At 42.6% G+C, this 23,920-nt stretch overlaps 1 protein-coding gene across 3 annotated transcripts in view; it reads left to right on the top strand.

Moving 5' to 3' along the window:
* Positions 1–23,920, top strand: part of DOCK5 (dedicator of cytokinesis 5) — a 213,840-nt gene that overhangs the window by 110,423 nt on the left and 79,497 nt on the right. For all 3 annotated transcript variants that reach the window (XR_004382447.1, XR_004382446.1, XM_032855782.1), the window contains exons 12-20: positions 5–147; positions 3,518–3,643; positions 8,100–8,224; positions 10,458–10,556; positions 11,874–11,946; positions 14,161–14,264; positions 15,232–15,415; positions 21,974–22,071; positions 22,306–22,395. Coding sequence is in view for 1 of the 3 variants with exons in the window: in XM_032855782.1 (XP_032711673.1) it covers positions 5–147; positions 3,518–3,643; positions 8,100–8,224; positions 10,458–10,556; positions 11,874–11,946; positions 14,161–14,264; positions 15,232–15,415; positions 21,974–22,071; positions 22,306–22,395 (1,042 nt within the window). In the remaining 2 variants the exon portion in view is untranslated. The remainder of the gene's footprint in view (positions 1–4; positions 148–3,517; positions 3,644–8,099; positions 8,225–10,457; positions 10,557–11,873; positions 11,947–14,160; positions 14,265–15,231; positions 15,416–21,973; positions 22,072–22,305; positions 22,396–23,920) is intronic.

Here is a 23,920-nt window from a genome sequence, read left to right as displayed (position 1 = left end):
CCAGAATTGCAATGGAAACATATATCCGGCAGAGACAGCTAATCATGTCACCCCTGATAACATCCCATGTGATTGGGGAGAACGAGCCACTCACTTCAGTCTTGAATAAGGTGATAGCAGCAAAGGAAGTGAATCACAAAGGACAAGGTACACAGCCCTGTGCACTAAGCTGGGAGGGGACTTGTGGGGGCAGCACTGGAGCTGGGTCTTTGGACTGCCGACCCTTTTCTCTACCTTTCTCTGATGCAAAGCAGACCCTGCTGGGGACTGCTCCCTGCAGCTTCCTGCTGAATGCATTTAACACTGAAGAGCTTAGAGGCTGCACTCAGCACGGAATTGGATCACAGCTGTGTTTTGTAAATTCTGTGAAACAAATTTTTATCCCACGAGCCCTTTCTCAGTTTTGTCTCCCCTACAATCCCAATGCTGATTCTAGGTAAATGCACAAAAAGAATCAAGTTTGAACTAAGAAATTCTACTCATGTACCACCCTCGGAATGCTTGTCCTATTACATTACCTAAAATTAAGAGTAAAGAGACCAAAGTAATACAAATGAGTGGATATTCATTTTTTTAAAGATTTGATTTATTTATTTGAGAGAGAGTGCGCACAAAAGTTGGGGTAGCGAGAAGCAGACTCCGCACAGAGCAGGGAGCCCAGTGGCTGGATCATGACCCGAGCCACCCAGGCACCCCTGAACAGATAATAATATGAAATAATGGGCTAGCTAGCAAAACACTTTGAGTTGTTTTTAGTGTTTCCATATATCGTCCTGTTGACACAGTTTTTTTTTTAAGATTTTATTTATTTATTTGACAGAGATATCACAAGTAGGCAGAGAGACAGAGAGAGATGAGGAGAAGCAGACTCCCTGCTGAGCAGAGAGCCCGATGCGGGACTCGATCCCAGGCCCCTGGGAGCATGACCTGAGCCGAAGGCAGCGGCTTAACCCACTGAGCCACCCAGGCGCCCCCTGTTGACACAGTTTTAACTAAGCAATTCTACTCATTGAAACTGCATTTTAAATTCGAATAGTATTTTTAAAAAACCAGTTAAAATTTTATAATTCAAGTACTATGATGGTGATGATTTGGGGACAGTTTTGAAGATGGGTCACTTTTTGTTTTTTTACCACCCTGGAACTATCTTCTACTGAAGCGGAGGCAATCAGGAAACACATTATTATCAGCATATTTCATTTTCCATGTGTTCACAGTTGATCTGGGTAGGAAAGACATGTAAGGAAGCATTAAAGAACCTGAAAATAAGGGCGCCTGGGTGGCTCAGTGGATTAAGCCTCTGCCTTCAGCTCAGGTCATGATCCCAGGGTCTTGGGATCAAGCCCTGCATCGGGCTCTCTGCTCAGCGGGGACCCTGCTTCCCTCCCTCTCTCTGCCTGTCTCTCTGCCTACTAATGATCTCTCTCTCTCTCTGTCAAATAAATAAATAAAATCTTAAAAAAAAAAAAAAAAAAAAAAGAACCTGGGGACACCCGGGTGGCTCAGTGGGACAGGCCTCTGCTCTCGGCTCGGTCAGGGTCTCAGGGTCCTGGGATCGAGCCCTGCATCAGGCTCTCTACTCGGTGGGGAGCCTGCTTCTCCTCCTTCTGCCTGCCTCTCTGCCTACTTGTGATCTCTCTCTCTCTGTCAAATAAATAAAATCTTTAAAAATAAAAAAGAATCTGGAAACAAATAATGAAATACATATCTTTTATTTTAGAACTCCTAACCTAGGATATGATTTATTAGAGTGGAAAATCCTTACACTAAGTAAATTGCTGTACATGAGTAATTCCTTTCAGAAAAGTGAAAAAAAGTATTTGCTCTCTTGCTGCTTAACAAAGCAAGTGCTTTTCAAATGTTTTTATGCTCATAACAAATATTGTTTCTATGGCTGGCTGCATGATATTCCATTGCTTGGATCCCCCTAGGGAAGCATCTAAGTGTTTTCTGTTTTGTCCCCATTATAAATTTAAATAACTCTGCTGTGACTACTTTTATACGTGAAGCTTTTTCCATATTTAGGGTTATCTCCCCAAGAAAATTCCCAGAAGTAGGACAGCTGGGGCAAATGATGGGAACAGGCTCCAACTCAGAGATAACCATATTACCAGATTGCTTTCCATCAACTTCTGCCAGTGGTGCTAATTACCATGGTGCCTGCTTGGTGACCCGATAGTTAAAAATCTATTTGTTGGGCGCCTGCGTGGCTCTGTTGGTTAAGTGCTCAGCTCTTGATTTTGGCTCAGGTCATGATCTCAGTGTCGTGAGATCCTGCCATGTGTCAGGCTCTGTGCTGAGCGTGGAGCGTGCTTAGGATTCTCTCCCCTTCCCCCCCACCTTCTCTCTCAAAAAAAAAAAAAAAAAAACTCTAAAAAAAAACTTTACCTATTTGAAAGGTGAAAAGTAGACTTCCATAGTTCTCTTGCAATTAGAAAAAAACCTACTTGATGGGGAATTACCTAGACTTCTTACGCATTCGTGAGTTTTTCTAAAGTTTTCCTTCTCAGTTTTTGTGAAGATTAACGATGTCTTATATAGAACATGTATTTTTCAATTTTTGATTTGTTAAATATTTGCCAACTTCATGTACTTCTTTGTGAATTGTCTATACATGTTCTATTTATTTGTTGTTTTTCTTGTAATTTCATAATAGGTATTTCACCCTTTTGTAGCGTGCCTTTCACTTCTTTATAAATATCAAAACTTTCCATTTGTGTATAGATAATTATTTTTTTTGAGATTAATTTATTTACTTTAGAAAGAGTGCACATGTGCACATGGACACAAGTGTAGGGAGCAGCAGAGGGAGAGGGAGAGAATCCTCACGCAGACTCTCCCGTGAGTGTGGAGCCCCATATGGGATTCAGTCCCTTGACCCTGAGATCCTGACCTGAGCCGAAATCAAGAGTCAGACGCTTAACCGACTGAGCCACCCAGGTGCCCCTAGAAATTTCTTTTTGTATGTGATTTCTTCATTTGTCTATACTTAGGAAAAAGGTTCATTTTATTTTTTTTGTTATATTAGGAATTTATTTTAATGAAAACGTGAGTTGAGAAATTAGTTGATTCTCTTTTTAAGTAGCAAGAAAATTATTCCAGCACATTTGTGATGTTGTTTCTTTTTTCAGGATTTGTTATGCATCTTTACTATATATTAAATTGCTATATATTATAGTACTTAATTTAATTGTTTCCATTGATTTATATATATCTTTTCTACCACTAGTAAAATATTTCGTTATAGCTCTACAATATTTTGGTATCTGATAGGGGCTATCTTTATTCGTGTTTTTTTTCCCCCAAGTAAACATGTGTTCATTCATACCTTTGTCAAATTCTCAAGGAAGTCTTGTTGTGATTTTGATAGGAATGTCATGAAAATGATAAGCTAACTGGGGGAGCATTTACATTTTTATAATAAAATATCTGTATATTTTATTTTTCAGCGTTTCTATGGGTATTTTTGGTATAGATCATAAAGAGAGCTAAAAGTTCATTCTTTATTTCTTTGAAGGACTTTGGGTATCTTTGAAGCTTTTGCCAGGTGATCTCACACAGGTTCAGAAGAATTTTTCGCACTTGGTGGATAGATCAACTGCCATTGCCCGAAAAATGGGATTTCCTGAAATAATACTTCCAGGTAAAAGCTTTGCGTGGTTCACCTGTTCTGCAACCTGTAGTTTCTCCTTCCATGCAGCAGTTACTTCTGATGGGACGGTTGAGTCAAGGTAAGAACCTCTGTGGTCTTTAGTGACCCGCATCCGTGGTATCAAGACAGTGGGAAACTCTAAGAGGGCCACGGTACCCGGTGCACGAGCCCAGGGTGATGCTTTTACATGTTAACTCAGAAGTTCTCTTCATGCTTTTCCTTTCTGCTCGGCGCAGGCCCCTCTCAAATTCTTCCCTACATTATCCATTAAGGATCGCTAATGGTAGCACAAGTTTTGGGCCCCAAGAGTGATGTGCCTCGTCACGTGTCCCTTTCTCAGGATGACATCACCAGCATCGGGGCTGCTGGCCGAGAAGTTCCAGTGAGGGGCCTCCTCAGCTCAGTGTCTGTCAGACACTTTGTTCCATTTGCTTAATCTCCAACTGTGCTCTTGGCTGTCCCCATACATGTGGTCATAAGAATGTAAACATTCCACGGTTTTCTTACTTTCATTTTGTCTTTTCTGTCACCATATGTTGGTGATCTGCACAGGTGTTCTCTTAAATTTGCAGACTTAACCCATTTGATTTCTTAATCTTTATAGTAATAAAAGAAATCATTTCAAGTGACTTTCTATAAGATATGTATGTGTATTACATAAAGCATATGTGTTATAAATATTAAGATATATATATTTTTACAGATAAGTAAGTAGAATGTATAAGTAAGTAACCTTTGGCATGTTAGGAAAATTTTAGAAAACCATGCTGTTGTCTTCTATATAAAACTTGGGGTTCCATTAAAGTAACACAACATCTTATTCTTCCTTCCGGAGAGGAAGGGGCAGTGATGACACATTGCCACACACATCATCTGCACGTAGTTGGCATTAAAAAGAATGAGTAGGAAAAAGCTGTCTGTAAAACGGAGACCATCTTTTTTTTTTCTTGTGGAAGAAGGTGGTTCTTTATCTGCTGATGTCATCCCTTCCAGACTCACTCAGCCCAGTGTGTCTTCATCTTCATTCTGTGAAAGTGTTTTGTCTTCTTGTTTAAAAAGAAATAAGCACTGGTGATACCCCTATAACCGAAGGCAGTGTTACTACGACAGCAAGAGTGAAAATCTGAAACAATAACACGGAGACGTTTATTTTTGGAAACAAAGTGAATTTGTCTTTGAAATCTGGCTGGCAAGATTCTTTCTCATCTTTCTAGTCAATAGGCTTGGTTCCTGGACCGCCAGGGCCATCATAGGCTCAGGTAATCACCTAGGACAGTGGCGCCCAAATGCTGGTCTTTGGATCAGCTCAGAAACATTACAGTACAGGTTCCCACAGTGATCAAGAGACTTGATTTCAGTTTGTAAAACCAGGGCTCCCCTGATGATTCTGGTGATCAGCCAGTTTTGAGAAATAAGTCCAGACCAAGATTCCTTACCTTGTCGCTCCTCATCCCCTTTCGAACAGGCTACAGAGGTGCCCGAAGCCATTCCCTCAGCCCGACTTTCCCCTCTAGCCCAGGCGCTCCTGTTGTCTCCGTCATCTGCACAACCAGAATCTCAGAAGCCATCACATAACATGCTCTATCTCTTCTTCTGCATCTGCCAGTCACCCTCTGTTCTGACCAGAATGGTGTCACTAGAGTTACCCGAGAGTGGATGTCACTAGGTCCAGTGGATATTTTTTAGCCTAAAGATTATCTCGGGTTCCCTCAGCAGCATATGACACTGTTGACCACCCCCTTGGGGAAACAGTGTGCCTTCATCATCAGGGACCTATGTTCGCCTCTTTGTCTCCATTTCCCTTTGCCACCATGTCACCTACCCTGCCTTTAAATGTTGGAGTTCCTCAGCATCTGGTCCTTATGTCTCTGTTAGTTTGCTCGAGCTGCCCTATTAAAGTACCCACAGGGCTGGGCAGCTTCGACAATAGACACTTATCTTCTCATACTTCTGGAAGCCAGAAGTCTGAGATGTCAGTGGGGTTGGTTCTTGCAAATGTCCCTCCTTGGCTTAGAGATGGCCTTCTTCTCACTGCGTCCTCACATGGCACCCCCGGGTCTAATCTGTTGTTATAAGGACACCAGTTAGTTTGGATTAGTGCCCACTTTATGACCTCATTTTACCTTAGTCATCCGTTTAAGGGGCCCATCTCTAAATACAGTCGCATTTGGAGGTATTAGGGGTGAGGGCCTAGGCGTATGAATTTAGGGGGAACAGTTCAGTCCACAGCAGGCCTCTTTTCCTTCTCATACCCATATCCTCTTCCTGTGTGATCTCATACACTCATTTTGCCTCTGTGAACTAGTTGTCTCTAAATCCATTTCCTTAGCCCCAAGACCGCTCCTTTGAACTCCGGTACCATAGATCCAATTATTGCCTGCCCCAGGACTTCAGTACTACTGTTCCTACCTGACTGGATCTCTCTTCTCCTCTTACGGGTTAATTCTTACTCAGAATCCCCATCTGGAACTTGTGGTCTTTGCATCTAGACTAGCTCTTCTGTTGTATTTTATCTAAGAGAATGGCACCCTTGTCCATCCAGTTGCACCAACAAGAAGCCTGAAAGTCAGCCTTGAACCTCCCTTTCCTTTACACCTTACATAAAGTTAGAGACTAAGACTTGTCAGTTTTACCTTTGGAAGGCTTCGAGTCCATTCACATCTCCCCTTCTCCATTGCAGTAGCTACATTAGTGGTAGCTGCTGCCATCAGTTCCCTGGACAAACCGTATGTTTAGACCACGATCCTGTCTACTGCCTCTGGACCTTTGCACATACTACATTTGCACTTTTTTACTCTCCTGTCTCCAATCTCCAATATCAGCTCAGAGGAAAGATTCTCACAGCCTCCAGACACAGTTGGGACTTAGTGTTATGCCTTCACAGAGCCTGACCTTTTCCTTCATTGATAATGATGCATTTTGTCTGTGATTTTCTGCTAATGGTTTCTCTCCTCCGCTAGACCATAGGCTGTGTGAGAGTGAGCCTGGTGCATGGCTCACCATTGTCTCCCAAACACCTGGCACAGTGCTTGGTACACAGCAGGTGCTCAGTGAGTTTTTTATATGAATAAATGAAATTATCTCATCTGATTATTCTGTAATTTATTCAGAATGCTGCCTATTGTTGGAAATTGAGGATTTTCCAAGTTTTCACTTTAGTAAACAATATCATAGTAAATATCCTCATAGATAAATCTTTGCTTGAATTCTTAACACTGTGGGACAAATATTACCAGTGAAGTTGCTTTTTCCGATAAGGCTTTTAACACAAATTATCAATTCCTCTATTGACAAAGTGTATGTCCGTGAAGATTTTGAACTATGTTGTATGAATAAGCCTCTTTTGCTTAACCTTAGCCAACTGCGAGCAAGACCTTAATTTTTTCCTAAGCAGATGAGTGATGGGAATGAAAAGTGCTCTAAATGTGCGCCCCCTGTTTTCTTATCGTGCTGGAAGTGATGGGAATGAAAAGTGCTCTAAATGTGCGCCCCCTGTTTTCTTATCGTGCTGGAATGTTTTATTTTTTTTACATTGGGGGGCAGTTTAATACAGTACAGATTTTGGAGTCCTTTTTATAATACCGAGCCTTCCTGGCCAGGAACTTGGGATGCCTTTCATTCGTTCTAGGTTTTGTTTAAGCGTCTTACTAACATTCAATTTTTTTCTTCCCTGTGGGGGCTATTCATTTGCTAATTAGTTATTAAAATTTTTTGCTGGACAACTAGGAATATGACAAGCAGAGATGATTCTGGTCCTGGTAAAAACAATTAAGCTGATTTAAATAAACGTAATGTTTACCTATAAGACATGTTGAACAGTGCCTAGCACAGAGGAAATACCCAATAAATGTTAGCTTCTGTTATTTTCAGATGTGTTAGAATACCACCCTCCAAGGCATACTAAAAAAAAAAATCTGCCGCTGGAACCTAATAAAATACATTGTGTACTTATTATTAGAAAACAGTTATTAATAAATAGAACAAAGGATTACTGTTGAAAAGAGTTTGTTTTAAACACTACCTTTTAGGGCTACTTTGGTGTATATGGAAAGATAGGGTGAGGGAAGCAGAAGAGGACAATACATACACACACTTCTGCTCTGTGAATAACTCCCTATAAAGTCAGAGCATTTCTTTTGTTGTTGTTAAGATTTTATTTATCTGAGAGAGAGAGAGAGAGAGTGAGTGAAAGAGAGAGTACAGTTGGTAGGGGAAGGGCCAGAGGAAGAAGCAGACTCCCCACGGAGCAGGGAGCCCAACGCAGGCCTTGATCCCAGGACCCCGAGATCATGACCTGAACCCAAGGCAGACGCTTAACCGACTTAGCCCCCCATGCGCCCCAAGTCAGAGCATTTCATATTTTATGTACATGTTATATCTTATTACATCCTGAAAATTCAAAGTGACTCTCTGAGTACTGCTCACAGGATGGGTTGTCCTTTCGTAGGTGACGTGCGGAATGATATATACGTCACCCTAATCCACGGGGAGTTTGACAAAGGGAAAAAGAAGACGCCGAAGAACGTGGAGGTGACCATGTCTGTGTACGATGAGGAGGGCAAGCTCTTGGAGGTAGGTGGGACCACCCAGAAGTCCTGCTGCCATCACACACTTCTTTCCAACAGAGGACTTTGGTCTGAGGTGACTTGCTCTCCATGTTAGTGTGTGTTTGCTTTCTTCATAAGGAAAAGGGATGAAACCTATTAAACTTGTGATTAGCAATTACTGAGTTTACTGAGGAACCCATTTAGACTCTTATTTTCAAAATTTAAATTTTTTTTAGAAGATTTTATTTGACAGAAATAGAGCACAAGCAGGGAGAGTAGCAGAGGGAGAGGGAGAAGCAGGCTCACTGATTAGCAGGGAGCCCGTTGTGGGCTCGATCCCAGGACCCCAGGATCATGACCAGAGCCGAAGGCAGCCACTTAACCGACTATAGACTCTTATTTTCATTATTTCTCCTGTTCTAAGAAGTATTTCCAGCCCCTATTGATTTCATGTTTATGCTTCTGATCCAGAAGTTCTGTATCATTTGCAAGTTATTTGGCCAGTTTCAAGCCTGGTAGGGCTTGTGGGGCTGGGATGGAGTGGGTGGCATGGGTGCCCAGAAGGCACTGTGGGTACCGAGCCAGAGAACCAGAGGAGATACTGCCTGTAGAGAGCTGTTAAACTGGTAGAGCTCTTGGGTCACTCCCCCTGGTCTTTAGGTTTTGTTTTAGTAATCAGGAAACTGCAACCCAAAAGGGGTAAGAATTACAGAAGGTCGTGGAGGAGGTAAGACTAGATCCAGGTATCCTGGCTTTCAGTCTGGAGTTCCTCCACCCATGGCAGCCTTCTGTCCAGACAGAGAAGTAGTGGTTGTTGATTCTGAAATCACGGAGGCTCTTATTGTCTCAGCTGAGATCCAGCTTCCCCGATATGAGCTGTAGTTACCACTAGTTACCTTCTGTTGCACTGAAGACCCAAGCTCTTTGAGTGCCTGCTCACCAGAGTCCGTGAGGGCATGGCAGAGGGCGCACCCCCTTCCTTCCCCATTTGCATGATCACCTTTGAAGGCAACAGGGGTCTGAATGAAGTCATAGTCAGTGTTGGGGGGGCAAACAATGTGGTGGGCCCTGGTAGGGGGGTGACTTCTTTGTGCTACTGATAGAGCCCTTGAGCCCCGTGAGTTCAGGGGTGCATCTTCTCCTGATGGCTCCCATCACAGCTTTGCTAACTAGGTTGGAAGTGACCCCTTTGAGGCCTGGTTTTACTGAAGTAAGTGACTCATTACCAGGAGAAGACACAGCCCTGAGTTTTAGTGAACACACTAGACCTGTACACCAGGTCCTTAAAGCAGAGCACAGACGGGACCTCCTGCAGTGGTGCATCTGCACGTGTGCCACGGCTTCCGGTCACCTGTACCGGCCTGCTGCTTCCTGAGAGAGAAAGGAAGAGGAAGGAAGGAGAATGTTTGTCTGCAGATGGAAGAGAGAATGAAGTTTACGGCATGGGAGTGTTAGGGTGACGCTGTGTCCCTTAGTGACTACGCAGTTCTGTACTTACACCCTCAAACAAAGGAGCAGAAACTCATTCTTCCCCCTGCTCTTCAGCCTCCAAGTGCGACTGGCTGCTATGTGCCAGTGAGGGCCACTCGCTGGCCGCGTGGAGGGTAGAGGGCTCACACGTGGTGTGTGGAGTGCTCTTATTTTTCTTGATGAAGTTATTCCCTTTTAGTATTTACTCCCAAAAGACAAAAACACTAACTCTGAGGGATACATGCACCCCTATGTTTACAGCAGCGTTATCTACAACAGCCAAATTATGGAAACAGCCCAGTGTCCATCAGCTGATGAGTGGATAAGGAAGATGGGTATATACACACAATGGGTTATTACCCAGCCATCAAAAGAATGAAATATTGCCATTTGCAACAACCTGGGCAGAGCTAGAGAGTATTATGCTAAGCGAAATAAGTTACTCAGACAAAGACAAATATTATATGACTTCACTCATGTGTGGAATTTAAGAAACAAAACAAACGAGGGGAAGAGGAAGAAGGGGAAGGGGAAGAAAACAGAGACAAACCAAGAAACCGATTCTTAACCATAGAGAACAGATGGCTACCAGACAAGGTGGGTGGGGGGATGGGTAAAACAGGGGTTGGCTGCAGAGAACACCGGCGATGAGCGCTGAGTAATGTATAGAATTGTCAAATCTCTGTATTATGCACTGGAAACTAATACAACACTGTATGTCCACTCTACTGGAATTAAAATAAAAAGCAGTCAAAAAATCATCTTTTAATTTTTCTTTCCATCCAAAGAAAGCAATTCATCCTGGTGCTGGATATGAAGGCATTTCAGAGTACAAATCAGTAGTCTATTACCAAGTCAAGCAGCCCTGTTGGTATGAGACTGTCAAGGTGAGATGCACCATTTGTAATCTCCTTCATATGTCAAACCTCATGTGGATTCCTTTCTTCTTTTCTACCCACAAATCATTCCTTCTTTATCCTGTAGTTATAGTGGGTTGGTACGGTGTCCTATAAGAAATGAATTGATGCAATTCTGCATGAGAGTATTTATCTTTAACTCAGAGTTCTTAAATAACGTTCTCATTGATAAATGTGTACAAATTTGACTAGAGACGCTGATAGTCGTAATGATGTAATAGGCTGCCATGACCATCCAAAACCAAATGGAAATTTTCACACTCAGCGAGCAGTTGCCTAACATTTTTTCCTTCCTGGCCTCTGACCAAGTTTTCTGGGCCTCTTTTCAATTTAAATATGTGTATTACAAATTCCCAGGTACTTTTCAGATAAGCCATGCTCTGTGAGTCGCTCAGTACCCTGTGGCTAAAACAGTGTCGTAATGCCCTTTCTGATTAGGTAAGGAAGGCTCAAAAATGTCAGGTGATTTTTCCAAGATCCTATAACAGCTTAGTGTCCAAACCTAAATTGGAGCCCACTTCTGAATCCCAGATTGTCATAGTCAAATTGGATTGTGAAAGTCTTATGAGCTCTCCCTAGAAAACTCAAAAAAAAAAATTGCGCTAATATCTCAATGCAGAAGTGATTATTTTCCACAACTTTGTATGCTTCATATGTTTTGGAATGTGGTGTTTATAACAGATGTGTATTGTGCTTTTTAAAACTACTTATCTCAAGGCATTAAGGGTTCTTTGGAAATGGGTTTCTAGGTACTTGGGTAATATTCCGTTATATGATCATGCTATAATTTATTTAACTATTTGCCACAAATTCTCTGCCCTTTTCATTGCCATGAACTTGTTTTTCTTGTCCCCTCTATATACATAAACAGCAAAAAGCTTCCTTGTCCCCAGTATTCTGTCTTTTCTTCCTGGGTATGGACCTTCGTTATTACCATATCAATAAACATACAATACACCTTGCAGTCTGGAAGCTCCTGCATAGATTGACCCCACAGTCCTGGTCTTTCTCCTCTGAAATCTTTCCCCTTTCATGCTTGAGAAAGTACTAGAAACTTGTAATATCTCCATCCTCAGAATCCCTGACAAATGGCAAAGATAATTTCTCTTGAGATTCTTTAGGTTTTGGAAATAACTCCATCTGTTTTGAATGGAACTTTACTGTCAATCTCACTGTGTAGAAATTAGTGCTTTAATAAGATACTGAAAATGAACCAGCTCTGTCAGATGAGCTAAGAGTGCAACATGCTGTGGAAATACCAACTATAAGTTTCTTATCACTGCGTAGGTTTCCATTGCTATAGAGGAGGTTACTCGCTGCCATATACGATTTACCTTCCGGCACAGGTCATCTCAGGAATGTAAGTACTAGAAGGTCGGCAACATATTTCTGTTAAAATATATATACAAAAAATAAAAAATTATAAAAAATATATATATATATATATATATATATATATATATATATATATATATACTCTTGCTTGTCGGTACTTGCATGGGTCTGGAAATCAAAATACTTGGAAACTAGGTCCTTCACATCATTACTTCAGGATTCATGTGGTGCTAAGGAAATCAGAAAGACAAAGACCATATGCTGTCACTCATATGTGGAATTTAAGGAACAAAACGGGTGAACATAGGGGAAGGGAAGGAAAAATAAAATAAGATAAAAACAGAGAGGAAGGCAGACCATAAGAGACTCCTAACTCTAGGGAACAAATTGAGGGTTGCCGGACGAGTGTGGGGGCATGGGCTACCTGGGTGATGGGCGTTAAGGAGGCATGTGATGTGATGAGCACTGGGTGTTATATGCGACCAGTGAATCACTAAACTCTGTGCCTGAAACTAATAATAAATTTATGTTAACTAAGTTGAATTTCAATAAAAAAAAATTTTTTTAACAAGGATTTCCCCAAAATGGGTTCTGTGAATGTTAAGGTTCTGTATGATGTTAAACGGTGCCCTATAAGGGTTTCACAGGCTAGGACACGGGTAGTGCTCTGAAGTCTCTGCTGCTCTGGTTAGGAAGATGAGCAAGGGAAAAGGCAACTAAGGTCAGAGCAGTGTGGTTGGTGCACGGCAGCAAGGAGCTGTAAGGGACCATGTAGCACAGCGTCCAACCCTGTCATCCATGTGTGATCTCGACATCCTAACTGAGACTTGCTGTTGTAGAAGGAACCGAGGTCAGCCCAGGGAGGAGTGGTGGTGGAGAAATGTGTTCGAAACCCACAAGGTGAATGCAGTAGGGCTGAAGTGAGAGCAGTGGGAGCAGTCATAATGTTAGGTTGAACGCCACGAAATTGTCGTTCTGGGGGGTCAGCATCCAAAAGGCAAATATCAGCAATTTCCTCTGGTTCTACAGAAATAACATTTATCAGGCCCTTAGTTTGGATGAGACACTAAAAGAATCTCTACTTATGTGTTGTGTAGTGTCCACAGTCACCTGATAAGATACATAATGCTTTTATCCACATTTATACAAAAAGGAAACTGAGCCCAGAGAAATGAGATCCTTGCCTGGGGTCGTGGAGCTGGGGAGTGACAGAGCCCAGACTGACACTTCAGCGGTCTGAATCCAGGCAGACTAGAGCCACATCGTGAAAGATGAAGATTAATTTGAATGAGGTTATGGAGGAGCCCTTAAAAGATGTTATGGGTGCTCTGTGGTGGTGGTTGTGGTTTGGTGTATGTTTATAACAGCTTTATTCATAATATCCCCACATTGGATATAGCCTAATGGCCACCAACAAGACAATGGATAAATAAGTGGTAATGTAATCCTATAGTGGTTTACTCCTCAGCCGATCTAGGGGCACGTGAGGCAACAGCTGACCTCAGAGCTGTGCGTGTGATGAGAGCCGGCCACAGGTTGCCCCCGGCATCAACACCTAGTTGGGGGACAGTGAGCTCAAAAGCCAACACCTAAAGATCCAGAGGAAGGTGCTCTGCTTCCTGGGGGAGGCTGGACCCTCCTGGCACCTGGGGTACTCTCTTGGAAGGAAGAGGCGGCATAATAAACCTGGGAATATAATGAATACTTCGCTGAGTCTACCTTAAAGCAGCAGAAATGTATCTCCTGAAGGTGTTTGGTTGACTGATTAGATCTGTTTTTGGAAATCTCTCTCTGCAGTGTGGAGACAAGGACTGCTTAGAAAGATCCTCTAGAAACACAGGGGAGACTTGAATGGAAGTAGGTTAGGAACAGAACGGAGGGAGAGGAAAGGCAGAGGTTTCGGAGGTCTTCAGTACCTAGAGTTGACATGTGGGGGGAAGGTAGTGTCAACGTCCGCATTTCTGATTTGGGTGAGGGGGTAGTTGCTGGTCTCACTCATTTGCAAACGTGGGAAGAAGAACAGAGCATGAAGGTACTAGAAGATTTCAGCCTGGGGAATATTTCCTTTGAGGGGCCCATGGCGAGCGCAGTACACGTGGCTTATTGTAGCTTGCTGAATGGTGTTGATGAGAGCGTGACCCAGTCTCACAGCCTGGAGCAAAATGAGAAATTGTCCGTTATAGCCAGCGCTTCCAGCTGCCGTTCCACACTGCTCAGACCCGAATTTCTGTCTTTTCAGCCAGAGATAAATCGGAGCGGGCCTTTGGCGTGGCCTTCGTGAAACTGATGAACCCGGACGGTACCACTCTGCAGGATGGGAGGCATGATCTGGTGGTTTATAAGGTGCTGCTCACAGAACGAGGCTCAGAAAATGACTTGGGAAATATTTACTCCCTCTGAAATGGGTTCTCGAGGCTCCAGTCAGAATTACGTGGATAAACATCAGACACTTCTCTGGAGCCATAAGTGTTGGCCCCTTAAGTCTAGAAAGCCAGAGGGCTCCAGCTGCAGGGTCTCCCTTCCCCTTTGTATGAGGAGTGAGTTGTATAAATGTCAGGGCCTCTGAAGAACATCTCCGTCGCCTGCAGCGGAGTTCTGTGGCGGTGGGTGGTCGAGGGCTGCCCCTTGCCTCTCCTCTGCATCGTCCTGCATGGGACAGAGACAGTTGCACTGTTGGGCCTGGTGGAGGGTGTGGTGGGTGTGGTAGGATGTGGTTTTCATATCGCCCAGAGCCAGGCACCATTTCTCTGCTTTGGGCCCTTGCTTCCTTCCCCAGCTGTTCGGTCCTCACTCTTTAACTGCTATGAAATTATCTTCTGAGATTTTTTGAGTGGAAAGTAAGACCCAGGAAGGTCTCGTTTATCTAACGATATCACAGAACCGGTAGCTTCTTTGAGCCGCATCTACTTGGTGTGGGTCTTCCGTTTAACAGCTCCTGATGTTTTGGAAGGCGTGGCAAGCTGTTCCCTCCCAATGAATCCAGTCATCCCCTCAACCCAATGACGCATCATTCTGACCATTTATAGGTTCAAGAAAATGAAATCGAACCTCGGTCCTTCATATTTACTTATTTATTTATTTCAGAGATCTAGGATGTTCTCAGTTAGTAGTTCACAACTATTTCTAGTTTTATTCGGTGTTGAAATTATTCTGGGCTCCAGTCCTGGAGAAGTATCACAGTGTCTTAGAGTTGGAAGGAACATAAGTGTAATTTGATAAAACCGTGTTTCACTCCCTGGATCATGTGCTCATGATAGAAACTACTGTTATTTGCCCATCATTTGGTGTCCCTCACCCACTTCCTTTTCAGGGTGACAACAAGAAAATGGAAGATGTTAAATTCTATCTGACCCTACCGGGAACCAAGGTCGAGATGGAAGAAAAAGAGCTGCAAGCATCCAAAACCCTGGCCAACTTTACCCCAAGCAAGGACAGCACAAAAGACAGCTTTCAGATCGCCACCCTCATTTGCTCCACAAAACTCACCCAGAATGGTAGGTGACCCCACAATGGGTTTTCTCTTTGGTGTACCTGGGCTCCTTTGTTGGACCCAGTAGGGCTGGGCCACATGGGTGTCTTCCAAGGCCGGATGCGGGGCACTTCGGATTCTACTCCCTGCCCTTCATGTGATATTCTGGGTGCCACTGGTCGCAAAGCTCACGCTCAGTCTGAGGTTATCTTGCCTATCTTCCAAATAGGATGAAAAGTAGTTTGTATTGCTTAAGATCATACAACCTGTAAATGTAATTCATGAACAGAGGCTGAAAAATTTTTTGTTTTATGTTTCCTTCCTTCACGGCAGCAAAGAGCTCTGATAATGTACTCTGTAATAAAATATGAAACAACAGGGGCGCCTGGGTGGCTCAGCGGGTTAAAGCCTCTGCCTTCAGCTCGGGTCATGATCCCAGGGTCCTGGGATCGAGTCCCACGTCGGGCTCTCTGCTCGCGGGGAGCCTGCTTCCTCCTCTCTCTCTGCCTTCCTCTCTGCCTACTTGTGATCTCTGTCTGTCAATAAATAAATAAAAAAAATCTTTAAAATATGAAACAACAGATGTTGGTAATTAGGGGGAGGGTACTTATAGAGAAAAAGAACTTGTCTCTTGCCCAAACAGGTGTGGCCAAAAGCAGGAAGGGTTTCCTGTTAGAATTCCATCTGCCCCCTCCCCACCGAGCCTCCTCTTTCCCATTTTTTCCCAAGCAGTTGAGGGCTTTTCATGAAATCACCTGAATAGTTCAGATGGGCCTCGCTTTGTTCCTTCTTGAAATCTCTGGTATCAACTTTAACTTCTCTTCTGTATATACAATGGCATTTGATATCCAATAATGGCTTTTCATTCAGTTAACTTACGGGTAAGGGGTCCTGCTGAACATAGTGAGCCAAGAATAAGGAACTCTGGTAACTTGCCTTCGAAATCCTATAGCCCCTATGATGGATAGAGGATTAGTCACTTTGGCCTTTTAGGAGATTTGGGTGAGGAACACTGCTGGGACTCTGCCTTACCGAAGTGCTAAGGAATAGACAAAACAGTTTAGACAGAAGAGGTACACTCAGGGATCAGATGTTGGTTGATCTTTAAAAGGGGTCAGTAGTGTTTGTTTTGATGAATCATGGTTGGCTAGAGAACACGGATAGTATTTCAACTTGGACAAGGGGCCAGACTCAACAGTGTGAAGTACAGAGCTGATACATATGCGAAAAGTACAAACACACTCACCAAGAATTAAGCCAGAAACAAGGCCAAGCTGTGGAGACAGTGAAAAGTTTCATGGTTGCAGAGGCCTTAGAGGGAGGAGGAGGGATGAGTAGGCAGAGCACAGGGGATTTCTAGGGCAGCAAAGCTACACTACACGGAACCACGATGGATCCATGGATACACGTCATTACGCATTTGTCAAAAGCTGCAGAATGAGCTACACAGAAAAAACCCTAACATAAACTGTGGACTTCAGTTCACGAACGCTATTAATATTAGGTCACCAGTTCCAAGATGTACTACACTAATACAAGATGTTAATGGTAGAGGAGCTGGGTGCACGGGGAGCGTATGTGCGAACTCTCTGTACTTTGTGCTTCATTTTTCAGTAAACCTAAAACTGCTCCCAGAAAAACAAAGTCTATTAAGAGAAAAACAAAAATATACCAGAAAACATTCTGAGCTTCATAGACAACATGACGAACTCTATCAGTGACCTAATCCTTCTTAGGGAAAAAGCCAATGTAAGAAACTGCGGGCACCGGGTTAAATGATACAGTATTGACAGAAGATGACTTAGAAGGTGTATCAAAGGTTTTGAATATATTCAGACCCTTTGAGCCACTTACCTCACTCCTAGAAATGAAACTTAAGTAAACAATGAAAGACGAGCACAGAGATTCATGTATGAAGATGTCTCCGTATTACTCATAATAGGGGAATAGCGGAAATAATCCACATGTCCAATAATTGGGGACATGATCATGTAATTAAATGACATATGTGCAGCTGCCAAATATCTGTCAAAATGTAATCAAAGACGTGAAAACTTGAGCCCTAGGCAGGGTATAATCCTAATTTGCCTAGGTACATGTTGACAATTTGGAGCCAATTTCCTGGGTTCAAATCCCAACCCTGACTCTAGCTGTTGCATCTCAGGCAGGCCACATGTCTTCTTTGTGACTCAGTGTCCTCATCTTTAAAATGGGAGTGATACTAGTGTATACTTAAAGAATGAAGTAAATTAAGTAAAAGCAGAACATGTGTCTCGCCCATTATAAACTATGTGAATATTAGCCTCCACGACCACCACCATCGTCATCACCATCAACATTGTCATATATACGCAGGAAAGTACTAAAGGGAAAGATGCCAGAAGTTGGGACAGCGTTTATTTTCTGTGCTCTTTCTGTTACTTTCCAATCCTCTAACTCTGAAATGTTAAAATGGTATTTTTGTAAGTATGGCAGCAGGCAATACAAAGACTTAATGTGCTTTGGGGACTTTTAAGAGATAGTGAAGAAAGATGGAATTTATCCAATAGATTATCCTTTCCAGAGATTAGACTTCAAAGTAAAGCAAGTGACCAAAGTAGCTAAAATTAACTTTTAATGGAAAGCAGAAGGAATTTCCATGAAACATAACCATATAGTTAAATTGTTTCTTATCTTCAGTCAGAAATACAGGAAGCGTATGGACAGGTGGCAGTACTCAGACACTTGATTTGCCGGTATCTGCATCGCTCATCTTCTAGATGTTCTAAAGCTGTGCTGTCCCCTATGGCAGTCACCAGGCATGTGGAGCTTGTGAAATTTAGTTAGTGTCAGAGGGAAGTATGGTTGCTCTAGTCTCGTTTCGGGGGTTCCATGGTTTCGTGCTGCTGGTGGCTTTCGTGTTGGCTCTTAGACAAACAGCGTTGCCGTCATCCCAGAAAGTTCCATCAGGTGGAACTGCTCTCTGCTTTGTTGTCCACCCCATTCCTAGTGGTTAGGTCTCAAAAAAACTCAAATACAAACCAGACCAAACCAAACCAAAGTCATACAATAACCTACACCAAAGAAGGTTGAAAGAGGCAAATTCATGGGAACCAGGGAAGAGAGATGCGATATCCTCAGGGCCAGGGTGGGTTGGGAGGGAGGACAGATGTGCGAAAAGTGAAGGGAACAGTGGGACATCCGAGCATCAGAGGACACATTCTGAGGGACAAATAACGATAATAAGGATTGTGGGTGGTTCATGTATTTGATTTCTTCTAATTGGATGGAAGTTATAAGGAACCACGTTAATGTGTTCTGAGAAAGAGGAAGCTGAAGAACAGTAAGAAACCCTCCACTCCGAGAGGGCACTTCCTGATAAAGAGGGTGGCGGTTCTTTTACAGAGACCATGACCAAGGGCATTTCTCCTTAGCCTTACAAAGGACTATTCAGATTCTAAAGGTCAAAAGCCACAGGCCATTGTTGCAAACAGAGCTTGTAGACTCTTCATTTATAAATTTTTTTCAAAACTAGATCAGGCCCGATTTACATGGGACCATTTGTTACTGGACCCCTATGGAGGCTAAGAATAGATTTGTGGCTCCAACAAAGGGAGAAGGGAGTTCAGGTCCTTGCAGTTGTGGGGCCTGGTGCCACACGATTCCCAGAGTCATCTTATCTTACTCTCCAAACCCTAACACACGAAGATGCCGGCATTGCCATTATTCTCCTGTTTCGATCAGAAAGTTGAATTAAAGTTCCAGAATATTTTGTCTAAGTTCATAAGTAGTGGGCATGGATCTGAAAATAGATATTTGTAACCCCAAAACTTAACGGTTTTTCTTTATTTTTCTTTTTTAAGTGTTATGGTCTCTAATCCTTTGCCCAAAGTAGTCACTGGCCTAAATTTGGGGATTGTCATATCAGACTATCCCGAATTCTTAAATACTTTGGGGAAGGACGTCAATTGAGAGGACTTTGGATAACATTTGGATGAAATTCCATTCTAGATTTATTGCCCAGAGAAACTGCTGTACCTGGAAACCAGGAGATGCCTGGGAATGTTCATGGCAGAATTGTTTGTGATAAATAGAAAAAACTGTGAAGAACTCCAGTGTTTATCAGCCGTGGAATGGACAAACACAGTGTGGTGCATCCGCCCAAGAGGAGAGATACTAGTTAGAAACTGACAGGAATTAACTAGAGCCATTTGCCTCAACCCACTTGAGTCTCAGGAGCACAGGAAGTCTGGGGACTTTGCTCTAATGGGGCCTCTGCTTTTCTAGCCCCAGGACCTTATGATTCACCAGATGCCAGCTCTGTTCCTGACACTGCCAGTGATGTGGCATGCAAATATTTCTAGGGCGTAAACCTCTGGGCTGATAGAAGAGTTGTTTGCAGATGCTTAAAGCTGCCAAGTGACTCTTCACTCTGGCGAAGTATCTAAATCCTTTTCCTCAGGCAGCAACTAGTGGAGGGAAGTAACAAATGGAGCCATACCATTGACTTGCCTCTGGTGGAAGTAGGAGATGGGAAGTGGACAAGCCCAGCACACGGTCTATTACTAAGTGCTAACTGAACAAATGAGTAAATCCAAGAACTGTGTCGGGCACACTGCCTGTTCCTTCAGGGCTCCCGGTTCCCTTTCCACCCAAATATTTATTCTGCAGCAAACATGGCACCTGGTGCCATGATGGCATATCACAATGAATGTAACATGATTCCTGCCCTCAAATGGCTCAAGTCTGTGGGAAGAGCCAAAGAAATACCAAGTGTGTCTTTATTATTCGCTATGTTTGTCTACGTATATGCATATGTATATGTAGGAAAGAGTACAAATAGCGCAGAATGATTTGAGGTGGGTCTTAAACATAAGTATAAGTATAAGTATAAGTATAAGTATAGTGTTGAATAATATCTGGTCATTTCAGACAAAGGGAAGACCATATGGAAAGACCTGGATCTATCAGAGTGTGCCACAGTCTGGGGAGTAGTGATCTGATCTGTCTGGTTGCTGAGGGGTAACAAAATGGTCGGCGATGGGCTGGCAGGAAGGCCATGGGTGAGGCCTCACCCCCTTCTATGAGTGGTATCGTGACTTTATTCTGTTGACAGAGAGAAGTCTAGGCACTGGATTTTGGAGGTTTCCCAGGGACTAAAGCTAATAAAACAAGCCAATAAAGCAAACACTCATGAAGCAAATGGGCTATTCTAATGAACAGTGTATGTTTTTAATGACTTCTGTATATTATACAAGTCCATTGATTAAGAAGCATGTGTGCTACTTATACTAGATAATGCTCTGTAAATTGGAATAGTAGCTTAATGTACCACACAAAATGACAAAATAGTAACAGCCCAGATGCCTGTTACATTTCACTGTGACACTTTCAACATTGATTAAAACTATAAGTGGCTTAAAGATCCATAATTCTACACTTTAAATCCAAATACACCTCAAGATTTCTGTCACAGTCTTACCCCAAGGACAGTGAATCTGTTCCTCCTTCCTTTGAAATAGCAGTCTGTCGGATTTGCTTGTCTGTTTCTTTGAAGAACTCTCGGAAGGCAGTGTGATAGAGTCGCAAGGACATGGTTTTTTGGGAATCAGATAAATCTATAATTAAATCCCACTCATAGCACTCCCTGGACATTATACGACCTAAGGCAAGTTATTTAATTTTATAAAGGCCTCAGTTTCATCAACTGAAAAAATGGAAAAAAATGCCGTCTCTACACTGTGGATGCAGTGTTTAAATGGATTAGTGTGGGGCAGTTGGGTAGCTCAGTTGGTTAAGCATCCAGCTCTTGGTTTCGGCTCAGACTCGAGATGGAGCCCCATGTCAGACTCTGTGTTCATTGTGGAGTCTGCTTGAGATTCTGTCTTCCTTTCCCTCTGCTCATGCTCTCTCTCCCTCCCTTTCTCTGTCTCTCTCTCTCTCTCTCTAAAATAAGTGAAAAGATCTTTTAAGAAATAAATGTATCAGTGTATATGTATATAAGTTCCCTTTTCCCTTTTTATCCACTGAGATACACATAGTGGCAAGGGATGAATTAAGCAGTGCAGCAAATTGAAGATATGAAGTTTCCTTAAGAGTGTTTTTAGGATGCCTGTGTGGCCCAGTCAGTTAAGCATCTGATTCTTGATTTTGGCTCAGGTCATGATCTCAGGTTGGGGGATCGAGTTCCAAGTCAAGCTCTGTATTCAGTGTGGAGTCTGCTTCTCCCTCTGCCCCTCCCCACTCCAGCTCATTCTCACTTGCTGTCTCTCAAATAAATAAATAAAATCTTTTTTTTTAAATGTTTCTAACTTTTCATCTATATGGTTATGATGTAATCATTTCAGAAATATGACTTCCATTCAGGAATTCAATTTTATGTTCTCATGTATTAGTGGTTAATTTTTTTCTCTGAAGACTGAAAGACTGCAAGGTTTTTTCTGGTCTAGATAGGAGACATAAATTAAAAAAAAATACACAAGGAATTATCCATTATTAAGAACAGTTATCTTTTCTAGAGAGTTCTGTAGTTATATCCTGAAATAGTGTGCATTACTTCTTCTAATCAATGTCTGATTTTATGGTTTGTGGTCATTCTTCCTAGTTGACCTGTTGGGCTTGTTAAATTGGCGTTCCAACTCCCAGAACATTAAACACAACTTAAAGAAGTTAATGGAGGTGGATGGAGGCGAGATTGTTAAGGTATGTTTATGTATTCGTGGTTAGAAACACAGTCACAGTATCATTAGTTCTATATTACAAATTAAATCAGTGGTCAGAAATATAAAATTTGTTATCTACATTGGAAAGCAGAAGTGCCAGTTTTTAAGAAATGCTATTTTTAAACTCATTCTATTGCAGCCTAATTTCTCTGAATTTTCACAGTATGGAGCTGAACTGAAAGCATGAAATAACCTCTCTCTGTTTTACGTTCAGTTTTTGCAAGATACACTAGATGCACTTTTTAACATAATGATGGAGATGTCAGATAATGAAACCTATGACTTCCTCGTGTTTGATGCACTGGTAAGCACTTAAACACATTAACTAATTTATTCTCACCACTGTGTAGTGTTCAGTATTTCGCTGTTGTAAATGACTGCAGTGATTATCCTATCTGCACAAATACGTGGATACATCTCTCTGTTTCTGGAAGTTAAAAGAAACAACTGACTTATAGGGTGTCTGAGTGGCTCAGTGGGATAAGCCTCTGATTTTGGCTCAGGTCATGATCTCAGGGTCCTGGGATCAAGCCCCACACTGGGCTCTCTGCTCAGCAGGGAATTTGCTTCCCTCTCCCTCTCTGCCTGCCTCTCTGCCTACTTGTGATCTGTCTGTCAAATAAATAAAGAAAAATTCTTAAAAAAAAAAAAACAACTGACTTATGTTTAAAGACTTTATTCTGTTACATGATATGCTTTCTTTCTCATTAGGGTAAATGAGGTATTATATTACATTAGAAATCAGGAATCACTTTAACTTTAAAATTGCCTAGTTATAAACCAGGAGATACCGTTAATGAGGGTGATTGTGGCTCTGTTGTGTGCGCTTGTACGTTCATACAAGGGAGACTGAATTCACACATTGGAAACGAGTATCAGTCTCATTCTGTACAACATACAGCCCATTCCAAAAACTGAAATCCAGACCCGTCTGGAGACGGGTCATCTGGAGAGATGATCATCTGGAGAGATGATGTTAGAGTCTTGGAAGGCGGGTTGCCTGGGTGGCTCAGTTGGTTTCTGCCTTCAGCTCAGGTCATGATCCCAGGGTCCTGCAGTCTAGCCCCATCTCAGGTTCCTTGCTCAACGGGGAACCTGTTTCTCCCCCTCCCTCTGCTGCTCCCTCTGCTTGTGCTCTCTCACTCTATGTCAAATAAACAAATAAAATCTTAAAAAACAAAAAGAATCTTGGAAGGCTACAAATCGTGGTGGAGTGAGTGGAGAAAGCCGACACATCCAAACCAAGCATGTTTTCTCATTGTTGGGGTTAAAATTCTATGCAGAATTTACCTGGATGTTGCAGCAAAGGAATGCTGGCTGTTTCACCAGTTTAGAGAAATTAATACATTCAAGAAGTGGTCAAGGCATTAAGGGTACAAAATAAAGAGAGGAAATGGTCCCGCTGAGATTCACCTAGCCAGATTCATGGAAAAGAATGGTTCTGGGTTCTGTGGGATGGGGTCTGCAGATTCTCCTGGGATGGAGCAGCTGGCAGTGGGTATATGCAATCACCCCGGGGGTCCTTCTTCTGCATTCTCTGTCATCAGTGGGTGCCACATGGTGGTTTTTTATTATGTGCCTCATAGGGATACCATTCCCAGAAAAAGGGGAAATTGAGAGACAAAAGTCTGATAAATTTGAGTTACTGGGGGCACTCCCGCTGCACTCGGGAGAGTGTGGTCACGAAATAATTCATCAGCTGCATCCTTGGGTTCGAGTTTTCTTTTGTCTTTCTTCTGCCTCTCCCCATCTTCTTCCCTGACTCATCTTGCTTGTGCACTGGCCTCTCTTGGAGACAGTGAGCTCCCTGAGGCCAGGGGCGGGCTCTT

Source organism: Lontra canadensis, unplaced genomic scaffold (genome assembly GCF_010015895.1).
Source record: "Lontra canadensis isolate GAN:19392208 unplaced genomic scaffold, GSC_riverotter_1.0 scaffold10, whole genome shotgun sequence".
In the NCBI taxonomy this organism is placed as follows: Eukaryota; Metazoa; Chordata; class Mammalia; order Carnivora; family Mustelidae; genus Lontra; species Lontra canadensis.
Note: the sequence above shows the minus strand (reverse complement) of the source record. Positions and strands in the feature narration are given on the sequence as shown.